Genomic DNA, 23,868 nt, shown 5'->3' with positions numbered 1-23,868 from the left:
TGTGACTCTCTTCCCCACTCTTAAAGCAGCCCAGGAATTAGCCTCCCTGACTCCAGCTTGGCCTCCCTCTTATTAGCTATCCTGCAAAACCTGGCTGGCGAGGTCTTTCCAGAGGGTAAATTTGAATGACCCCCGTGTACGCCCCTAGGCCCACAGATGAATCCCTTCTTCTCAGTGGGATAATCGAGGGCCCTTCCCTTAGGCTCCTCCAGTCTCACCTCCCACCGCATGTCCCCAGTTACATGATGCTCTTCATGGTCCCCCAGATAGTCCCAACTTTATGGAAATTCTCTGCCTTCAACTATGTTTAGTTCTAATGACACTTCTCCATGAAGCTTTAATTCCCTCACTCCCAGAATGAATCATTCTTTTCACTTGGGCAGCCTCTGCACTATCCTGTTTAATTTCTACTGCAGAGCCCCCTAGCTGTGGATATCTACTGGAAAAATAACAGAAAAGTTCAATGTTCCTCAAGAACACAAACTCTGGATTCAATTCTATGCGCCCAACGTCTACAAAAGGACCTAGAACACACTTAGGTTCTCAATGAAAACCACTGGACTGAATTCAGTAATCATTCCTATGCTTTTCAAGTTCAAATCTACGTAGAAATCTTAGACTTTCACTGGAACAATTTTTTTCTTTACTAAAATTTAAGTCTACACAATTTGGGGGTGATCTAGTCCACAAACAAGCACATTGAGAACAACTGCCAATTAGTAGAAGCATAAAGCTGACCTTTAGAATTTATTCTAACGGATTTTCAGGAGAGTAACTTTTGTAGCTAGGATGACTCATCTATCAATGTGACATCAAAATGACCACTCTCTCCTGGACTCTGTTTTCTTCCTAGGAACATGGCAGAACTTCAAAACTACCGAATTTTAAAACATGGGCTTTAAATGGGACACAGGAGCTCTCTGTAAAGGCTGGAAGGGACAGCATAAAAGGTAGACACCTCCTTTTCCTTCTGCCTAAAACAGGGGGTTTTTCAAACCTGATTCAATGGAATAGCCTAAGAGGCCATTACTAAGGATTTGAGGGAGTAAGCTTCAATTCCAAACATGAGTTTTGCTACTTTAAAAAGGCTGGAAAACACCAGCCCAAAGAACTCTGCCACACCCCTCCCTGGAAAGTAAAGAGAAGCTTATAAGCAAGAAGGCTCACCAGGAAGACACACCTGGCAGTGGCCTCCATTGCGGGTAAGCCACTTTTCCAACTCCACAGACGGACAGACAAATCCAAGTCTGGTTTCAGTCTTCACATGAGGACCACAGACCTTTGTCTACCCCTTCGATGTCTGAGTTTGTGGAGAAGTGGTAACCAACCTGGCTAGGGCAGTGTCTGCAAGGATAGTTACTGGGATGGTCAGCCACCAGCCACCAGCCACTTGCTCCAGGAGGCCTTCCTACATCTTCCCAGGCAAAGCACAGTGTCTCTTTTAAGCTTGGATACTTCCTGCCACTCCCCCCTGCTCCCCACCCACCCAGAAGCTGTCCTTGTTGTCTTTTGGGATGACCTCAATTATCTGTAGCGAGTTTATCTCACTAGCTAGTGCGGGAGGCCAAGAAGACCATGGCTATCAGCCTGACTCCATGATGACCTCGGTAAAGATGCTTGTCCCTGCCTCCTCACAAATGTGCTATTAGATTCCAGAGCTGAACAAGGGGGTATGGATGGAGCTGGGACATCAACAGAGTTGAGCCCATATCCTGGTAATGGCTGGTTAGGAAGGTTAAGTATATCGCCTTTGAGATAAAATGCTCATGGAGGGAGTGAAAGAAAGCAGCACCAACTCCTGCAAGCAGGTGACAGACAGCCTCATTCTCTGCGACTGTCCTAATGCCCTCAGAGTGGTGCCAAGCAGCTCTGTCTCCAGGACCATGTCATACCCCCAGTTACTGATGACCCTCACAGCACCAACCCAAATTAAGTCCACATTTTGACCAAGGGCTCAAAGTTAAAATGTGGATGCCAAGTGAAGGGCTGGTAGCAAAGGCTGAATGCCCAGCCCCAAAGACTGTGAGGGGTGACAGTTTAGGTACAGTGTGCTGGCGTGAAGCCCTCTGCTTGAAAACATTCTCCCACCTTCACTAGATAAAATTGTATCTAAAACAATGATTCGTTTAGGGTGCAAAAAGATCTGAGTTCAAATCCTGGCTTCACCACTTACTAGGAAGGCTTTGTGACTAGTCAATTATACTCTCTCAGCCCCAGTTTCCTCAATATCATGCCCCAAAAGCAGAATACTGTAAGTCACTTCATAGTGAGCTTAAATGAGGGAGCACGCATTAGGCTGCCTTTCCTCTTTCAATTGCCAAACTTAACAGTATACTCTCCACGAAGCTCAGCCCCGGGATGTACCCCACATTTCATTTTGGCTGCTCCCGCTATTACCCAAAGTGCTCCTCTAGTTTACATTCCCATTTACATGGCCAGCTCCCTGAACAGGATATTGGCTGTTAACTGCCCATCACAGTGAGCACCATGCCTGGAACACTCAGTTGGTATTAGCAGATGGAAAAACAAAGGACTCCATTTTTCCAAGAACAATATGGTAGGAAAGAACGGAAGAAACTACAAGACGGAGGTGGTTCTTGGAGCTTAAATGCTGAGCCAGTTGCTATCCTACTGCTTCTGTTTCTGTCTCTTCCTTGTGCCTGCCCCAAAAGAGGGTGGCCCAGGGCTGAAAGTCAGGGGAATGTTTCTTTTTTATTATTGCTAATTTTTTTTAGAAACAAACATAAATACCGCTGTGTATTTTTACATATGTACATGTATAAAGCAACAGAAAAATTGTTTCTATGGAAGAAAACTCTAAAATTCACCAAGTGAGAAAAAGAGTGCTTCCTATATCACATGGGAATCCCTTCTGAACAGAAGAGCTTTATTCATCACTTATAGGGCTTTCAGTCTAAGGCTGTGTGCCCTGGTGAGTCCACAGGAACCACACAGACAGTGCAGAAATAGAGCAATTCATATCATCACAGATGGAAACAACATTGTTATCTGTAAACTTCTTTGTACATCATTAATTCATTAGCTCAGAGAAACTAGAAACAGAGTCAGAACTTGAGCAAAAACTGGGGTAGTTACATCCATATAGAGAGTATTGCACCTTTGGTTAAAAAGCAGGATCTATAAAGTTATCTTAGTCTTCCAACTGCTCAGCCAGTGCAGCTAAAAGCCAGCCACCATCAGCCACACGTGCGAGCGAGCCAGCATGCTGCCCACTGCAGAGGGCACACCAAATGCTCCTTCCTAATCACTTGTCCTATTCCACAGCCAGCCTTGTTTGCATAAAAAAAAGTCGAAGGACTTTGGGAAGAGTCCCAGTGCTCACCACTCAAGTGTTGTGAGACTACACTGTTTTTTAGTTCAGAACAAAACCACAAATTTAATTACTGTATAGAAAAATATCAGAACAGAACCGAAAAAGGCACATGGGAAAGCCATCAATATGTGCCAAAATCAATTTTTATTATAAACGAAAGCTCCTCCTTGCAAACTATAATCTCTTTGCATTTCTAAAATAGGGCATTATAGAAAAATAAAAGTCAGGTATGTTTTATTATAAATTTTATAAAGGGAAAAAGTAGAAAGAAGTTGTATATGAAAAATTATCAATGTCCCCATTTTTCCTATAAAATATATTTTGAGACTGAAAAATGAGGTACAAGTAAAAAAAAATTTAAGCAAACTCAAGTACAAATGAAACTGCAAATGGGTTTGATCAAGAGTTTTCCCATCTCTAAGATCTATCTTTTTTTTTAAAGGCCACTGCTCAGATTTCTCTTTTAATAAGAGCGCCATTCACTTAAAAAACAGTAGTAAGCAATGTGGAAGAAATCTGGCTGAAAATACTCTGCGGGAAGAGACATGCATGAAAAAGACATATTTTTTATAAGTCTTCTTAAAAATACATCAAAAGCATGAGTTAAAATAATTTCTAAATTTTTTAAAAAGGTAATTTCATGACCACTTTGGAAATGATTCTTTCTAAATAATTTCTACTCAATTTTGCATCTCTGGACTTTTCTTTTTTTAAGCTTTCCTGGCCCATGGCTGCTTGGTGGACAACTGAAGGTTAAAAAAAAAAAAAAATCATGTTTCTGTGCTGAAAAGTTATCAAGACCAGCTCTCTGCTGCATTTGCATTGTTATTAGGAACACACACATACACACGCACACACACACGCAAACACACACACGCACGCGCTCACACACATTGAGTTTAATGTGAGGCTAGTACAGAAACAGAGAGATTAAACACAAAGAAATGTAAACAGCTCTCACATGCAAGGAAACTAGGTTACGAGAATCCCAGCACCAGGCATTCACCAGTCACCATGGAAAACAGGAAGTGAGATGCATAGCAACCACAAGCCAAAAAGCAGAAAAGCGCATACCTTTAGCTTGGAATGAAAATCACGAGATTTCCTTCTGGCAAGAACCTGAATGTGACTAGACACCTGCAGGGTAGGGGAAGGGAGGAAAACAAAGGAAAAGCCTGTAACCATGGAGATGAAAAGCCCCCTACAAGTGGGCAAGCCAGACGTACCTTAATGGCGGCTTGAATTTCTCGAACTTTCTTTCTTGCTAAGACCTGTATATGACTAGACACCTACATTGTTCGGGTTTATGAGGGGAAACAAAACAAAACAAAACAAAACAAAACAAAAAAAGGAAATCAAATATAAAATCGCTACTCTTTGGGAGGGTTTTGGGGTGGGGTTGGGGGGTGGTTATTTGCATCTCAACAAAGCTCTGCAGTTAGGAATACACAGTCCCAGCCAGACACAAGCCCCCAGCGCTGCTCTAAGCTTTTCATACTGGGTCATCACTGCAGTGACTTGATTCAGGATGAAAGTTAAGACTCATCTTAGTCTTCCCACCCGAGAGAAATCATGGGCACTGGGAAAAACTAATTTTGGGAGGGATGAGAGGGGCTGTTTTCATTCTAAAATTAAAAAGGTGGGGGTAAAGGTAAATGAAAATATTTATAGCTTCTCAGTTATCAGGAGGGAAAATCCCTTTTTCTCAATTTAGAAGAGACTATCCATAAATTAGCACATTCTGCAGAATCAAAAAGCTGAAGCTGTCGGTTGTATTCTGATCTCATTAAGAGCTCTGGATTCTGTAGCAAACGTTAAAATAATACTGACATGTAAATTAGATCTCAAAGAGAAATGGAAAGACCCAGTTAGCAGAGCTATTTTTTTTTTTTGCCCTTATAAATATCTTTAATCCTTCCACTCTTTTGGGTATTGACTGGGCGCCAAGTGGATTTGCATATTATTACAAAGCGAAATGTGTGAATACAGCCAGCCAGCCATCCTGTTAAAAATCTGGGTTGAAAACCACATGGATTTGCTGAACAACAAATTCACATTGGAGAGGTATCACCAACTGCTGCCTAAAAACATCCCCAGGATGCCGGGGCGTGGAAATGTAGCCGAGCCCAGCTTCTGAAACACAATGATTCCACTGAAATCTGCATCTCTTTCAGTGGGACTTGGTTAAATTTAGAAGAGTCCCTCAGTGAAGGGGTCACCGGGCAAATGACCAGAGCTCACAGATCAGCAGACAGCCCAGGTCCCGCACTGTCAGAATGTAGATGATTAGATCCACTGGTTTCCGAAATGTAGAACTTTCCATTTAAAAGTTCAGCGACTCAGACTGTGTGGTGATTACCCCATTTCCAACTCTCCAGCGGCTCTCAAACAGGATTTATAATAAACGGTCCTTTTATCTTTAACTTTGTCTTTGAGCTTCAATTATTCAATTATTTTTTTTCCAATTTGCTTTGGTACTTTTCTTAAGTACAGAGAAGCAGAAACTCCCCCATCCTCTTCACCCCTCCATCTGGCTCCTGCTGTTACTTGTTTTCACCCGAATTTTGTTCTTCTGTGATTCTCTGACTTGATGAGGGCCACTAGCATCCCCCAAACAGACAATGCGCTGCCTCTGCGCGCTGGCAGGAGGCCACTTCTCTTTGTGCTGACTCAGCAGCCAGGCTCCCAGGCTGTGGCACAAGTAGCATTCCTGGGGAAAAGCCTCTCCCCGTTATAAACACTCATGAAAACAATTCCTCACTGGGAAGAGAAATGAAATTTGCTGCTCAATCTTAATGAGACCACGGTTTAGTTAGCCTTTTGGTCTGATTACAGTTTTTAAGGTTCATGCTGTATCATTCAGCATAAATCGACATTAAAAAATGATTCTTTTCTGTGAACAACTCACCCATGAGGTTTTTAGGGTTTTTTTTTTTTTCCTCCTTTCTTTTTTTTGTTTTTAGTTAAACACTAATTTCTCATTCGTTCCAGTTCTAAACTGGCTCATGTCAGAGATTTGGGCTGTTTTACATCTGAAAGAACAAGGAAAGGCAGAGCTCTGCCAAAGGGCAGAGAATTCCTGATACTGCTCTGCACAGAGGTATTGAAGTTGTAACTTCATTTCAGTCACAGCAGCTACTGACAAAAAGCCATCACTTAAAAAGCAACAGTTCCCTGGACGCACATCATTTAGCATTACATTCAGGCCAATACTCAAGGCTGCTGGTGTTACTTTTTCATTGAAATTATGACTAATATATAATCGCTCCAGGATTTTACAATGCACAAAATCTCAAAATTTCATGACCTGCAAGTCATTTGCACTTGCAGTTTTTGCAGTGTTCACAGGTGCACATTTTGGGAAAGAAATGTCAGCTTTGAAATACAGTACAGGAGCAGTTCATACACCGTCCTTAGCAGTGACATTTTCCCATGTGAGTATAAAAGGAACTTGTAAGACCACATAATAAAGGGTCACTGAAATGATGAACAGTGAAAACTGAGCCAATTTAAAATACCTCCAACACTGACGTCCTTACAGGGAACTCAAATTGGGGGCTCCTAGGAGCCAAAGCATAGCCAGCCACTGCAGCCAAAATGCCTTTTTGGGCCATTCGCGGACATGCACAATTTCCAGGTGGATTATTTTACCTGTTTTCTGGTCCTCGTCTTGCCTGTCCTGAGTTTGATGTATCTGGCTATCAATTCATTCCTACCTGAAAGAAAGAAGAATTTACCATGAGGTGGGTTACCAAAACACCAAACCAACAAAGCCCTTGAAAGCAAAAAACAAAATTCAGAATCAAGAATTTTAAAACTACAACTATGTGTTTACTAATACTAGAAAAATAAAACAGCACAATTGTCTGCAAAAATGTTTACTAGGAAAAATTAAGATGAAAGACATTTAAATTTGAACTTAGACCAGCATCTGAGAATAGAAATTTATCTTTTTTTTTTTTTTTTTTTAAAAAAGACGGAGTTTCGCTCTTGTTGCCCAGGCTGGAGTGCAATGGCACGATCTTGGCTCATGGCAACCTCTGCCTCCCAGGTTCAAGTGATTCTCCTCCCTCAGCATCCCAAGTAGCTGGGATTACAGGCGTGCGCCATCACGCCCAGCTAATTTTGTATTTTTAGTAGAGACAGGGTTTCTCCATGTTGGTCAGGCTGGTCTCGAACCCCCCACCTCAGGTGATCCACCCGCCTTGGCCTCCTTAAGTGCTGGGATTACAGGCATGAGCCACCGCGCCCAGCTGAAATTTATCTTTTTAAGATGTGCCTTTTTGTCTGTTTGTATGCTGTGGGTGGTGGGTCACTCATATAAGCAACAAATACAGACAAGGATTAGTCTGGGAATAAACAAACCCAGTTCTCTTCTAGTCTTTGGTTTTTCATATTCACATTCATATTCATTTTCCTTCTTATTCAAGTTTCTACTCATAGTTTACTCCAGCTAAAATCACAGCCACAAGAGAATGAATGAGCTGCTGTGGCCATGGAAGCCGGACAATGACAAGAAGCTAACGGTACGAAGGCAGACACCCCCTAAAGGTAGTCAGTGAAAAAAATGACTCTATCTCCTCCAAGTTATATAACCTTCTGGGGAAAGAACAATGCCCAAAAGTATAAACAAAAACCTTCCAGCCGTATCCCACCAGGAAACTGAGAAGTCTCAGACAACCTGACTTCAGAAAACCATGATAGGAAAAAATATCCCCAGAAGCTAAGCAGAGAATGTATTACCAAAATACCACGTGAAATAAAAACCACTCATACAAGACATGGGTTCTTCTAAGCAGGTCCTATTTACGACTTCAACTTGCTCTAATACCAGGAACTGAAATTATTTCTACATACTTTCTACAGTAAATGGAAAACCACCATTTCATAGCACTACTGTTGGCTGGCTTTGTATCAGCTCAGCTCTATCCTTGTGAAAAATTCCTTTGGTCAAGAACAAGTCTGAAGCTCGCTGCTGTGGTATTCACTCATGTGCTTCACCAGCCTGAGACCATTGTGCTAGATTCTATTTCTCCTTCAAGCCCTCACTTGGATGTCACTCCCTTGGGGAAGTCTTCTCTAATTGCCCAACTAGGTTTGGTTGCCTTGTTCTACACCCCCATGGTGGCACAAACTGTACTTCTCCTTCCTAGGATGTACCCAAACTGTAACTGTATTTATAACTTTATAGTTAGTTGTAAAATTTGTGTTTGCTGTCTTACTTCCTCCCAGATATACTGCATACTTGAAGAGGGGAAGAACTTTGTCTTCTTCCTCAATGTCCCCCTAGCACCTAGCACACTGCTGGGCACAGAGAAAAGAATGAATGAGGAAATAACACAGCCTCTGCTGAAAGGAAGTGACCATATCCCCCAGATCTTCCCTAGCAGAGTAAAGAACTGGAAACACTGATGAAGACCAACATCAAAATGTCCTTAGGGAAATCTTGTCTGAGAATTGCAAAGACTCTCTCATCACTGCCTAGAATGTCCTAGAGTCATGGCTCTGTCCACCACCTGCCAGTGCTGGGACTGTGCAGGACATGGTCATCACTGGAAGGCAAAGGAATCATGAAATCTGGGGGACAGAAAGTACCCCTGGGTCATCCATTCGCATTCCTTAAAGTCCTCATAAGCCTTAGTCAGCACTTCTAAAATTGAGGAAGTAGCCCATTCTATCTTAGAACATATTTAAGAATAAAAAGACCCTCCTTTTGGGGGTCTGCTTTAACTTTCATCCCCAGATCCTTCCTGTTCCTCTTAACAAGAAGTCCAGTCCCTTATTTATTTAACTGCCTTTCAGATATTAACGGCAGCTCTGGGGTCCTCTTGGAGTTGTACACAAGCTAAACCTCCTGTGTTACTTTGTTATCTGACAAGCTTTGGAACACTCCCACACACCATCCTGTGACCATCCTTTGTCTGTCTTCCTTTCAAAGCTTGGAGTCCAGAACTGTGGCAGTGCTCCTGCTATAGCATCAGAGTCAGTTTATTACCTCTCTCATCCTAAATACTCTACCTCTGTTAATGCAGCCAAACACTGCATTAAATTTTTAAGGAGCGCAATAAATTATCAATATATGCCAACTTAAACTCCTAGGTCTTTTTCATACGGGCTCGTCTTCTGATATGTCCCTACCCCTGTTTCCAGTCTTTTTAATGCATAGCTGAGATTTTCAGACCTCAAAACAGAACCTTACATTTTTTCTACTCCATTTCATCCCCTTAGATTCAGTCTATCATTCCTGCCTGCAAGATCTTCTCAGATCCTGACTGTGACTGAACCCTTTTACCACAGGACAAGAACCTCTAAATTCAGTTTTGAGGATTGCTTTTCTAAGCATTCTCTTTCAAACTTTTGAGAACTACCAATATCCCCTGTAGTATCATTGGATCTACTTCTCCATCTCTCAGATGGTTGTACAGATTTTGCAATTTGTCTTGAAGGCTCGCTGACAACAGAGCCCAGCTAGGAGTACCTAATTACGAGAAGCCAGAGCTAAATGACAATGTCTGCAGACAAGCCAAGCATCCTCCAACCTGGGGCCTCACTGTGCATCCTGTTCAGGGCTATTTGAGTGGCCAAGGCGAAATAGATCCAGGGCTCTGTATTACATACAATTTTGTCCGAACCTTGTCCAGATGACAAAAATGTCTCCTACCCTCAAACTTGTTTATTTTTCTGGTAAAACAGACAGAATAGCTTGATAGGTGTGACACATAACCTGACTAACTTTTAATTTCTTGCAGCACTTGGAGTTGAATGAATAAAATCAATATCCAATACAGCCCTATTTGACTGTGTACCACAGCCTATACAAACGGCACCCCTTGGAGTTAAACAGTGTCAACTCATACTTTGACTGAAGTACAATCATGCACCACATGATGACATTTTGGTCAACAATGAGCTGCATACATGATGGTGGTCCCATAAAATTATAATGGCATGTTTTTACTGTCTTTTCTATGTTTAGATTATGTTTAGATACCCAAATCTTACCATTGTGTTACAATGGCCTACAGTATTCAGTATAGTAACACCACACAGGTTTGCAGCCTAGGTGTGTAGTTGGCTATTCCATCTAGGTTTGTGTAAGTACACTTGATGATTTTCTAACAATGACTAAAATCACCTGATGATGTATTTCTCAGAACGTATCCTGTTGTTCAGTGACTTATAAAAATTATGACTTCAACAGGTCCTTACTGAGTACCGTGGCCTGGGCATTATGCTGTAGTCATTATTTCATTGAAAGCTCATCTTCACTCTCATGTCCTTGCTTTTCAGATGAGCAAGCTCACTTTTCAAAAACCCATGTTCTTTCTTTCATCTATGTTTCAAGCCATGAATAAGTAATTATTTCTTTTAAATATTAGAACTACCTGCTTTAAATTATAAAATCTTCCCTTAAACAAGTCTTAGAAACCTAATAAATTATCTTAAATGCACTAAAATGTTGTTTATAAAACTAGCACAATTTCAACCTTCCCCCAAATCAAATGTCTAAATGAGCTACTTCATTGTACATTTTAATTTGGAAATACAGGCTGATCTGTTACCTAGGCCAAATTATTTCTTTTAATTACTTGAAATATCAAATATACATAAATCCTTTAAATCAAAAACATTAACACTATGGCTCTAATTCTATTAAAATTTTATATGTTTAATTCTAAATCTTTCCAGAATTTAACTATACTTACCCATTTAAAGAAGTATGCCATTCCAAACAATTTTGGAAGATCTTTTTGGCTGTTTGGGATTGTATATGCATGGTGTATCAACTAGGTTCTGAGGAGAGTCTTGTCAGCGGCCCTGATACGACATCCTAAGTCCTATCTCTATTTCCTTTATTTTTTTTAGACAGGGTCTCACATTTATCACCCTGGCTGGAGTGCAATGGCACGATCTCGGCTCACTGCAGCCTCAACCTCTCAGGTTCAAGTGATCCTTCTGCCTTAGCTCTCCAAGTAGCACGGGACTGTGGTAGCTCATGGGACTACAGGCCTGCTCCACCATACCAGACCAACTTTTGTATTTTTTTGTAAAGACGGGATTTCATCATGTTGCCCAGGCTGGTCTCAAACTCCTGAGCTCAAGCAATCCGCCCACCTCGGCCTCCTAAAATGCTGAAATTACAGGCATGAGCCACTGCACTGGCCCCTATGTATATTTATACAGCCCTGCCCTCCAAAGGGGTGAGCTCACAGATTCCACAGCCCTGGATTTTAATCATGTTACTAAGATGCAGCATTTCCTAAGGGCCAGAAGATAAGCAGCACCATCACTGATGTAACTGAAAGTGGGTCTCCAAGCTATGCAGCATAGTCCTGTTGCAGCCATGATCTTCTAACACACACACACACACACACACACACACACAGAGAGAGAGAGAGAGAGAGAGAGAGAGAGAGAGAGAGAGGGAGACAGAGAGAGACAGAAGCTTGATTCAGTAAACCTGATGCTACAAAAATGACTTTCAATAAAGCTAACTTTAAGTTACTTATTATTTTCCTAAAACAATCCTGCAGTCACCTGGGGACCATCTTCCTTTCTGCCTTACACCACGCCTGTCCAGTGAGTCAGAGAGAGATATAAAGCTTCTCTACAACATAAAAATTATTTTAGAAATGCGCAACATGTCACCTCTTTAAGCCTCAGATGCTGTAGTTGTAGCTGCCCTTGTCTTTCCCACCGGTTGCACATAAGCAGCAAGGACAAACACAGCCTGACCTGTCACTTTTACACTGTGATCCTCACCAGGCACTGTAATCTAGTTTTTATTTCATTTTATTTTTTTTCCTAAATAATATAACACAGTTCGAAATGAGCCCATCATTGGCTTCTCTTGCATCTTGGATTGCCATGGAATTTCCTGCTAAAGGGGCAATATAGAGAGAGATCCCAGAAGAAAGGCATGGAGTTTGCACTGTGCTTGCCTTACCAGATAGACTGGTTAACGTTGTTGTGGGCTGTATATATAATGTGATGTGGCCTCAAGGTCATGTTTGAGGCACAGCAAATGAAGGTCTGTGGCTAGAAATTGTAGCCCAGAGACACTCAAGCTTTAACAGTGTAAGAGCCACTTTGTAATTGAATGGAGTCAGGGAGCCACCAAGAAAGAAGCAACAAATGCAATGCTTCTCTTCCCTGGCCGTGGCCAGTCCTAAGGCAAACTCACACCATGCAGGACTGGACTGCCCTGGGCCTAGCAAGCTCTAGCTTGGCTTCTCTAAGGAAACATCTGCTGGCCCTTTCCCTTCACTGGGAAGGATGTGTGAGGATTCTCCACCCCGTTCTTCCAAATTAAAACAAGGAAAATCAGAAAGAAAACTCATTTCCCTTGACTGCTAGACCAAAGCTACATCAAACAAGGGTCTTCTACATATCCCCCCACCCCACTCAGCCCAGTAGTACTACTAGATTATCGAATGTTTCCGTTAACACCTTGAACTTTGTACCTGGGTACACAACTGCTGTCATGGCCTGTACTGTCCTTGCCCATTTCTGCATGCCTGGAATCTGCCTACCTTCCCAAGGCCTCATCCTTCATGAACCTACCAGCTGGTGGAGGCCTCCCCTTTCCCTAAACATTCACAGCCTTTGACCTGGGCTTCTTTGCTGGTAACTTGTATTTTTTTCTGCCCTATGTGATATCATTTCAGCACACGTCATGATTGCAACCAAGTCATAAAGTCCTTGGCAACAAGAACCAATGACATGGATCTCTTCTCCGCCTCCCTTTCTCAGGTGGCTCAACATTTATGGACCGAGTCATTCTTCAGGTCAGAAAAGAGGCTCCTACATCCCTGTAGTCCCAGTTTGGCACCAGATCATGAACATAAAGTTAAAAAAAAAAAAAAAAGGAAGAAGATAACCCAGTGGAAAGAAGCAAAGAAAGATGTCTTCCACAGGAGACCCCATGCCGGCATCAGCACAAAGCATGGGGAGAGTGGTTTACAAAGAAATTTCTCAGGCAAGATTCTACAAGACAGTGCTAAACTGCCTTCTAGTCATATGCCCCCACCACTCCTTTTTTTTTTTTTTAAGACAAGGTCTAGCTCTGTTGCCCAGGCTGGAGTGCAGTGGCATGATCATGGCTCACTGTAGCCTTGATCTCCCGGGCTCAAGTGATCCTCCCACCTCAGCCTCCCAAGTACCTGGGACCACAGGCAGGTACACCACACCTGGCTAATTCTTAAATTTTTTTTTGTAGAGACAGAGGTCTCACTATGCTGCCCAGGCTAGTCTCGAACTCCTAGCCTCAAGTGATCCTCCTGCCTTGGCCTCCCAAAGTGCTGGGATTACAGGCGTGAACTACTGTGCTCAGCCCATGAAGTCCGTTTTCATCAGCTGGGGTTCATCAAAAGGAAAAAAATATTTTAGGATATGAAAGCCAACAACCTGGTCAGGCGCAATGGCTCATGCCTGTAATCCCAGCACTTTGGGAGGCCAAGGCAGGTGGATCACGGAGTCAGGAGATCAAGACCATCCTGGCCAATATGGTGAAACCCCATCTCTACCAAAAATACAAAAATAAGCTGGGCGTGGTGGCACATGCCTGTAATCCCAGCTACTCGGGAGGCTGAGGCAGGAGAGTTGCTTGAACCAGGGAGTCAGAGGTTGCAGTGAGCTGAGATCACACCACAGCACTCTAGCCTGACGACAGAGCGAGACTCCGTCTCAACAAAAAAGAAAAAAGAAAGAAAGAAAAAAGAAAAAAAAAGAAAGCAAGCAAGCCAACAACCAAAAAGTATAGATGAAGGGGACACTGAGGAAACCACATGTCACTGTCTTGGGAGAGGTCTACAGAATGGGGGTGTTTTATCTCCCCATCCATCTTCCTGAAGATCTAGGAGGTATGTATCTGTGGATACTGCCAGAGGAAGCAGTAAAGAACATTTATTAACTAACCTGTGAGGAGTTACTAATTAACCATTTCTTCTACACTGATGCCATAGCAACTTGTCCCAGCAATAGTGGAAAAGAAAGGAGGCCTACGGAAGCTGGCCAGTCATCCACTGGTCACACATGGACTGTGTGTGGATGGAACACAAGCAACATGCTAAAATTATGGGGGCAAAAAGATGCCATCTCAAGCTTGGTGCAGTGGCTCACGCCTGTAATCCAAGCACTTTGGGAGGCTGAGGCAGGAGGATAACTTGAGCCCAGGAGTTTGAGACCAGCCTGGCTGAGAGTGAGACCCTATCTCTTAAAAAAAAAAAAAATCAGCCAGGCTTGGTAGCACCTGCCTGTGGTCCCAGGTACTCAGGAGGCTGAAGCAGGAGGATTGCTTGAACCCAGGAGTTCAAGCATGCAGTGAGCCAAGATCACACCACTGTACTCCAGCCTGGACAACAGACTGAGACCCTGTCTAAAAAAAGAAAGAAAAAGAAAACATGCCATCTCTGCCTTGGAGGTGCTTATGTCTTGTTTGGAAGAACTCTAACCCATGAGAACTGGTCAGATCACCCTAACATGTGCTCTCACAGGAACCTACACCTCTCGGTCACAGCACACAGCACAACTACTGTGTTCCATTTATCTGAATGAGACTATAAGATGAACATGTGCCTACCCCTCTACTACCAGACAGAGAAGTCCACAGGAGCCCAGAGCATAAACTGGGTTTTGCTCATCACTGTGCACCCAGTGCTGAGAACACAGCAGGTCCTCAGTGGCTACAGACTGATGGAGTAAATGACAGAGTGAGAGGGATGGAGAGCCAGGGAGGGAGAAGGGGCACGGGCTAAGATTAGGTGTAAGGACAGGCTCATGAAAAACAGCCTCTGAACCAGTCCCACAGCATATCCAACGAGGAAGTTCTCAGTTAATCCTCAATATAAATCATTGACCAGAAATCAGCACCAATGTGGAAAATCACCAGAAACAGCCAGGCCGCCCATTCAGGGTTGTCAGGGGCTGGTACTACTTGTTCCCAAACTAGAAGTTCACCAAAGGACTGACGGCCTTCAGGAGGTAAACAATGGCAATCCCTGGAGATAATATGTGTCTGCATTCACCCAGGGCCTTATTTAAAAAAACAGCTTTCAGAGAAAGAACATACAGAGAAAGGCTGTGTTAACTCCTGGTTACTCAGAACTTCTATCTCATATCCCTGTGAGTGTCTGGCGATAACTCAAGTCCCACCTTCTCAGGAGTTTGTATCAGTCAACGGCAGCTGATAACATTATCATGTGACAACTCCATAGAATACTGTGTTCTCCTGCATCTTAGAGGAACCGCTTACAAACTACACATTTGCCTTGGGTTACAGGGGTCAGAAAGAGATGAGCAAGTAAAAATGTTTAAGGCTGCATAGTGAATACAACACTGCTATGTTAGATAGAAATTATTTCTGTTCTAACTATTTCTAGATGAAAAAGAAATATGAATGAAGTTTTCTTAGTGGCTCATTCTCTATGAGGCAATAAAGATACGCCACATAATCACTTTCTTAATCCTCTAATGAGTAGTTTGACTAGCCTTACCACTGTAACTATGCCTCTGATCATTTTTCTTTCTAATCCATCCTCTACACAGCTACCTAAAACACAGTTCTCAGTTATAAGACCTTCCAAGGCTCCTACTGCCCACATCTAAAGGAATAAACTGCTTTAGTATGGTGTTCAGTGTTGTCCCCACCATCTGTCCCCTAACTATTTTTCATGACACACCACCACCACCACCACCACCACAATTCATTTTACCACCATCAAAATACCTACCAAGCTTCCATCCAGTTCCCTGAACCCACCCTGCCATGCTAAGGTATTACAGCTGCAATAACCCTTAAGACCACCAAGGAAAATCTTTCCAGGTCCAGCTCAGATGTCCCCTCCAAGAAACCTCAAATGAAACGTGCCTGAAACACGTGCTAGACATGGAGTGTATGAAGAGGGGTAAGCCAGACAGCCAGGTGCCCAGAGCCCACTTCACCAGACCAGTGACTGGGAAAGACCACAATATTATAAAGTGAAACAAAAAGTACTATGAATTAAAAACAAGTCACTTAGTATACGAGGGGAATGATGGCTTGACTCTTAACTAGGCAAGCAGCATGAGCTTCACCATTCTGTCCTGGTCTCATAGTTCTTTACTTCATGTGTCAGGGAACCGCCCACAATCAGACTCTGCTGAGTTCCCTGTGTAACAGACTACAAGCTTCTTCAAGGTACAGTCCATGTCTTCCACATCTTGGTATCCCATACACTTAAAGTGTAGATGAGATTTAATGGAGGCCAGGCATGGTGGCTCACACCTGTAATCCCAGCACTTTGGGAGGCCAAGGCGGGCGGGTCACTTGAAGTCAGGAGTTCGAGACCAGCCTGGCCAACATGGTGAAACCCCGTCTCTACTAAAAATACAAAAATTAGCCAGACGTGATGGCACACACCTGTAATACCAGCTACTAGGGAGGCTGAGGCAAGAGAATTGCTTGAACCAAGGGGGCGGAGGTTGCAGTGAGCCAAGATCGCGCTGCTGCACTCCAGCCTGGGCAACAGAGTGAGACTCTGTCTTGGAAAAAAAAAAAAAAAAAGGAAAAAAAGATGAGATTTAATGGAGCCTGAACTTGCTGCCCCCAACTGTGACCTAAATAGACTGCTACCCACAGGCTCTCAGGCACCCAGCATGTCCTGCCACTCATCTTGCAGGCATTTGTCTTTTCTTTCACCTCCACATCTAGTTATGTTGCCTTCCTATACCAACAGGTTCTCATCCACTACAAGCAAAACACAAACTCCTTAGTCTGGTACCTAAAGCTAAGAGCCCACTCCTGTATAGGGCTCCTCTATTCTAGAATGTGGATCTTCATAGAGTTCCCCAGACCACTGTCATTCTTTTCCAAAGATACCTCCATGCCTTTGTGGAACCACCTATCCTTACATGTTCTTTCTCTTCTCTTTTACCTGCAAAGTCCTATTCATTCCCGTATACCCTACCTGGAACACTTCCTCCCCAATGTCTGTGGGAGCCATCCAAACTGAGTTAGTCATTTCCTGCTTTGTAACCTCAAGTACTACTGAGCATGCACCCCTGCTACTGCTGCACTGCCATTACTTATCTACAGACTATTCATCCACCTCCTAGAATAGTGACTGCTCCATGGTAAAGCACCTGTCTGGTTCTCTGTGACCCCAGATCTGGTAGCTATTAAGTACGTGCTCAATAAATAGTTTTTTTTCCCCTTTATTTGGAGATGGAGTCTTGCTCTGTTGCCCAGTCTGGAGTGCAGTGGAATGATCTCAGCTCACCTCTGCCTGCTGGGTTCAAGTGATTCTCCTGCCTCAGCTTCCCAAGTAGCTGGGATTACAGTTGCCCGCCACCATGTCTGGCTAACTTTTTGTATTTTTAGTAGAGACACAAGGGGGTTTCACAATGTTGGCCAGGCTGGTCTCGAACTCCTGACCTCAGGTGATCTGTCCACCTCAGCCTCCCAAAGTGCTGGGATTACAGGTGTGAGCCACTGCGCCCAGCCATTTTTTTAAAATAAATTTTATTGCATATATTTGAAGTTTACAAAATGATATTATGAGATACATATAGATAATAAAATGGCTACCATAGTGAAACAGATTAACATAGCTATCATCGCATAGTAATTTTTTGTGTGTGACGAGAATAGTTAAAATCCTCCTAAAAGTGTCTATCATAATTCTAACTATAGTCCTTATGTTGTACATTAGACCTCTAGACTCGTATCTGCTACTTTGTGTCTTTTGACCTACATATCCGTTTCCTCTCTCCTCCTCTGGTTCTTAGTATCCTCTGTTGTTGTTTTTTCTCTACTCTGTATATGTATGACTTTTTTTTAAGATTCCACATATAAGTGAGATCATGAAATAGTTTTTTTCTTTCCGTGTCTCGCTCAATAAATGGTTTTAATAAATGAATGAAGGAGCTCACCTCTTTTGTATAAAGAAAATCCGAAGAAAAGATCTAGAAAAAGATTATGAAAATTAGACAGCACTGCCAATATCACCTGAAATCGGTAAATCCTTTTAAAGTTGCAACTATTTCAGTGAGAAGTGGCACAATTTTCCAGACCTTTGTTCTCGTCTCTTATGACCAATGCATGCTCATTGCTTCTTCATGCCCTATACCCATGCCCCTGCCACTTCCCCAAGCCACAGCCATAGAGACCTGGTCCAAAAAAAGCTAATCTTAACATTAACCCAAGAAAGTCTTATTAATGAAAAGGTTTGCTAAAAGCACTCTATTTATTAATTATTTGGCCTTAGAGAAGTGTGAAATCCGCACATTTGAAGTGCTAAACACCGCTAGTTTATAATGAAGAATCTTTAATGATGCAATGCTGCCGATTTCTGGTTTTTTGACTCAAAGGTATGACTGTCTAGATTCTTCTGAGGAAACTGGACTTATGAGCTGTGTGAACTTGGGAAACTTGCTCAACTTCTCTAGACCTCTATTTCCTTACCTGTAAAATGGAAATAACAGTTCCTACTCCAGAGGGCTGCTGTATGCATTAGTAACAGAAAATGGGAAGGCTCTGGCAGCTTCTGGGGCTCTAAAATGGTCCTTCAACTCTTTTTGAGACAGCGTTTCACTCCTGTTGCCCAGGCTGGAGAGCAATGGCACGACCTCGGCTCACTGCAGCCTCCGCCTCCCGGGTTCAAGCTGTTCTCCTGCCTCAGCCTCCTGAGTAGCTGGGATTACAGGCATGAACCACCACGCCAGGCTAATTGTTTGTTATTTAGTAGAGACAGAGTTTCCCCATGTTGGTCATGCTGGGCTCAAACTCCTGACCTCAGGTGATACACACGCCTCGGCCTCCGAAAGTGCTGGGATTATAGGCATGTGTCACCACACCTGGCCCAGTTCTTTAACTGTAATGTAATGTCACTGCACCAGGTTTATATGTCTTCGTTGCTTGAACTGATATATAGGGTCCTAAAAGGGTTGAAAAAGGCTTTCTGTTCAGGACACCATACTACATGGCATCTGGTATAAACCCATGATGCTTCTATTGCTAATGTTGTTGAAATTGAACATCTTTTCCAATCTTTATATCCTCTTCAATTTTCAAAATGACATGGTCCTAAAAATTGTTTCCAAGTAAACAGAGCATTTATTGTGATATCTTAACATTAAGAGGGCACTATCTTAACATTAAGAGGGCACAAATCTTTTAATTTGAAATAGATTCTCCACTGAATAAATAGCAGGAATGAGGTTTTTGCCAGAAGGTAAGTATAGCCAAAATTCTTAAAATTTGTGACACACTGTATAATTAAGTCTATGAATAGGCTGGAGGTGTTGCATTGAACAGAATGTCCCTCACTGGACGTCCAGTATTTAGTTCTTGTTGTAAAAACAACTATCACCAGAAGAATTCTATCAACTTCTGAAGCTACTACAACAATAGCTACACAAAGGTAAGTTATGCAAGCGACTTGCTGCTTAGAAAACATGCTGAAGGAGTATCTAAATGTCTAGGCACTCAGTAATCTAATAAAAATATGAAAAGCATGATGAGAAGGAATAAGATTTTTAAAATGAACTCAAACTGAAGAAATTGAAATTCGGGGAATAAGCTAAATGAAACACTATTGCGGGGTTTAGAGATGGTGGGAGGCTATAGAAAGTTGGGCTTTTGCAGGGAACGGTGGCTCAAGCCTGTAATCCCAGCACTTTTGGGAGGTCCAGGTGGATCACTTGAGGTCAGGAGTTTGAGACCAGCCTGGCCAACACGGCGAAATCCCATCTCTACTAAAAATACAAAAAAATTAGCTGGACACGGTGGCATGTGCTTCTAATCCCAGCTACTCGGGAGGCTGAGGCAGGAGAATTGCTTGAATCCGAGAGGCGGAGGTTGCAGTGAGCCCAGACAGCGCCACTGCACTCCAGCCTGGGCGACAGAGCGAGATTCCATCTCAAAATAAAAAGAAAGAAAAAAAAAGCAAGAAAGTTGGGCAATGACATGTGCTGTGTATCTACTATGCACCAGCACTATGCAAAGCACCGTGCTTTATTTTATTTTATTTTTTTGGTGAGGCAGGGTCTCACTCTGTTGCCCAGGCTGGAGTACAGTGGTGTGATCATGACTCAGTGCCACCTAGACCTCCTGGTTTCAAGCAATCCTCCCACTTCAGTCTCCTGAGTAGCTAGGACTACGGATGTGTGCCACTATATGCAGCTATTTTTTCTTTTTAATTTTTTGTAGAGATGGGGTCTCACTGTGTTGCCCATGCTGGTTTTGAACTACTGGCCTCAAGCAATCCTCCTGCTTCAGCCTCACAAAGTACTGGGATTACAGGCATAAGCCACTGCACCTGGCCAAAGCACTGTGCTTATACACCACAAATTTAACCTTCACATTCACCTAATTCTACCTAGCTCAGCATTTTATACATGCTGAAACTGCAGTTCAAAGAAGTTAAGAAACTTGCCCAAGTTCCCAAACTAATTAAGCAGAGGAGTCGGGATTTGAACCCAGCTTTGTCTTCCAAGTTCCTTAATCCTTAACATTAGACCAACTGTTAAGTGTTTAATGAGAACAAAATCTTAGATGGAAGCAGAATCCAGCCATGAAATGGACTGAATTGTACACACATCACTTTAAAGTTCTCTAATTTCTCATCCACAATACAGAAGAATAAAGCCTCAACTCTCTAAGCATCCAAGGCCTACATAATCTGGCCCCAAGGCACTTTCCTCTCCCATTCAATAAAATTTTTAGAATATTTTCTGTATAAAAGGGATTATGCTAGGCTCTAGATGAGAAACACGCTGGAATAATACATACTCTCTGCCCTCAAGGAGTTTATGGTCTAGGAAGAGAAATGAGGCTAGAAGCCAAACAATGGTAATCAAAGACAGAACGATTAGATGGATAGATGTACTCAGGAAGGGCCTGAGACAGGTGCCTAGAGATGTTTCCTCCTAGGGTTGCCATGCTCTGGGTCACTGACCCCACTGCCCTAGCCACATCAGACCTATCTCAAAACTAGAAGCAGCCAGAGGTAACCCCATACCAGCTAGTCACGACAGAGAAAGCAGTGGCCTATGATATAGGGTTCCCACTGGAGATGCTGACCAAGCAAACCAAGAAAATCACCTTTCTCAGTTGAGCTTAGATTCAGGACAGCCACTTGGTTTTTCTTCTCCTTTTAAATTTCTAGGCTGGGCACAGTGGCTCACGCCTATAATCCTAGCACCTTGGGAGGCCAAGACAGGAGGACTGCTTGAGGCCAGGAGTTCAAGAACAACCTGGCCAACACAGCAAGACCCGTCTCTAAAAACTAAAATAAAATAAAATAAATTTCTAATGATCTAGGTAACACATAAACACATTCTATCCGTAAAAAATTAAAACGTTACATGGGCAAATCAGTTTTTGTCTTTTCTCCTGCCACTCTCTACACACACTTCTGTCTCTAAAAATCCTTATTCCTGTCATGTTGGGTGCTATTTCCTTTGTGTGAAATGGCCACCACCCCCACCCCCACCCCACCAAATCTACTGAACAATGAATGATTCCTGAGCTGCCAGGCCTCTGCAGCTGGCACTTCCTCCACTCACTCCCCAGCAGTGGGCTGGGTCTGCCCCTCCTGCTCACCATACTTTGTGCACACTGCTAGCACAAGCTTGCTACACCACATTCTGCCTGTTTTTGCTTTTTCCTTGGCAGATTGTGAGCTTTGTGAAGGCAGGACCCACATCCTACTCCCATCTACTCCATCCTCCCAACCTCTGGCCCTGCATGAAGAATGTGCTACTTAATGATATTGCTACTGTTGACTTGAGTCTCTCCCTGAAAGAAAAAATATCTGAATACATGACATCATGGCTCATGGGACGCAGTGACTGTCTTCTTTGAATGGGCAGGCAGAAAGGGAGAGGGAAGCCGCAGGAAGACAGAGAAAGCACTGTGTTGGCAGGCACTGGGGATGCAAAGAAGAATGCAACAGGGCTCCTGCCTTCAAGGAGCTCACAGTCGTGTTGGATGCTTATGGAATGCAGAAATACCCATGAATCTTTCCTCTTCTTAAGCTCCAAGAAATCAAAGAGGAACCCACAAGCACAGCTGAGACAGACTGGCAACAAAAGAGGACATGTGGCTGTTTTGTTCCCTAACAGAATGAACCTGGAAAGCTTAAAACCCTTCTTACTTCAAAATTAGCTCAATCTTCCCTGTTTTTAATTCTTGTGATCTTCATCAATTTCAGATTTAGTATCCTACTTCAATCCGCCACTGACAGAGAGCATAACATTCAGCATTTAATTGAGAAAAACAAATTTTCTAAGAAACACCTCAACTTGTTTATAGGCAGAATAGGTAAAAATGAACTGGACAAACAGAAGTCAGACAAGCTAACTCAGGGCCTTATTCTCAGTACCCACAATATTTTCCACAGACAGAAGGAATATATACAGTCAACACAGCTTTATCTGCAAGCTCATTCGCCACACAGAAGTTTGACTTCTAAAAAAAAAAGGCAGAGCCCAAACTACTTATGTGGCTCGGACCCTGAATGTTGCTTTGTAAAGATATCTCAGAGTGAAATTATCCAGCAAACCCTTGTGTGGATAGAAGGTTCCACAAGTCAACAACTGCTTAAGCAGTTTAAACCAACAAGCAAGATGCCCTCTATTTAAATGCTATGAGTGAATCTATTCTAAGCCTTTAAAAATCCTTTGGGCAGGTGTTTAAGCTGTGCACAGACTGAGCCTGTGGAGGCTCTGGGGGGTGGGGGAGGGCGGGCTCCACTCTCCACGCAGGCAACATTTTGTTCAGACAATCTTCCTGCAGCAGGTCATGTGACAAAGGCCAAATAAACAGCATCTGGGGATTTTCAATTACAGACCTTCGCCCAGCATGCCTGCACTGTAATCTCTACCAGATGAGGCTCAGGCCTCCCTATTTTCAATAATTCACACACTGTGTACACATAACATGACAATAAGGGCATTCATGGTGTGGCCTGATTCGCAGATCAAAGCTAGCAAAGGGCCAGCTGTAAGCATGCTCGGCTGCTGGATGATTCGTGCCTTTCACAGGCTTGGAAAGGCACTCCGCAGGACCTGGCAAGCCGGCCTCTTTCCTGTGTCGTATGCTGAGCAAACTCAGAACATGAGCGGGGCACAGCCCCCGGGACACCCAGAGAGGCGACCAGTTCTATGTGCATTTGGGAGTACTGGGAAAGATTCAAACACCCACCTACTCCACAAGCTCCCTCTTGGATAGACTTGTCTTGGCTAGTGCAAGACACATGCAAAAGGCCACCGCTAAAAGGGGCAGGTGGTTCTTGAGATGAAAACTGTTTTACAAAGACAGTACGGTTTCCACACTTAATAAACCCTTAGCCAGCTGCAGGTGCTCAAGTTCACAAATCCACTGGCTGTGCAGTTCCCATTTAGCCATCACACACATGCACACAGACTGAGACACAAACTACATGGAGGTATATTGTTAATGCATGTCACAGAGCTTTGGATCTGGGAAATGAAAGAGGACGCTCTGTTGTTATTACTGAATTCCCTACGCATTAACTCAATTAACTCCTGTG

General features: G+C 43.1%; 1 protein-coding gene across 5 annotated transcripts in view; it reads right to left on the bottom strand.

Moving 5' to 3' along the window:
• TEAD1 (TEA domain transcription factor 1) overlaps positions 1-23,868 on the bottom strand; it is a 269,685-nt gene that overhangs the window by 75,211 nt on the left and 170,606 nt on the right. For 2 of the 5 annotated variants that reach the window (XM_055356268.2, XM_055356266.2), the window contains 3 exons: positions 6,986-7,050; positions 4,561-4,623; positions 4,409-4,471 (listed from right to left, as the gene is read on the bottom strand). In XM_055356268.2, the coding sequence (XP_055212243.1) occupies positions 4,409-4,471; positions 4,561-4,623; positions 6,986-7,050 (191 nt within the window). The remainder of the gene's footprint in view (positions 1-4,408; positions 4,472-4,560; positions 4,624-6,985; positions 7,051-23,868) is intronic. The other 3 variants (XM_055356270.2, XM_055356269.2, XM_063710976.1) reach the window with 2 other exon arrangements.

Source organism: Gorilla gorilla, chromosome 9 (genome assembly GCF_029281585.2).
Source record: "Gorilla gorilla gorilla isolate KB3781 chromosome 9, NHGRI_mGorGor1-v2.1_pri, whole genome shotgun sequence".
Lineage (NCBI taxonomy): Eukaryota > Metazoa > Chordata > Mammalia > Primates > Hominidae > Gorilla > Gorilla gorilla.
This window is presented reverse-complemented; position numbering and strand designations above follow the sequence as displayed.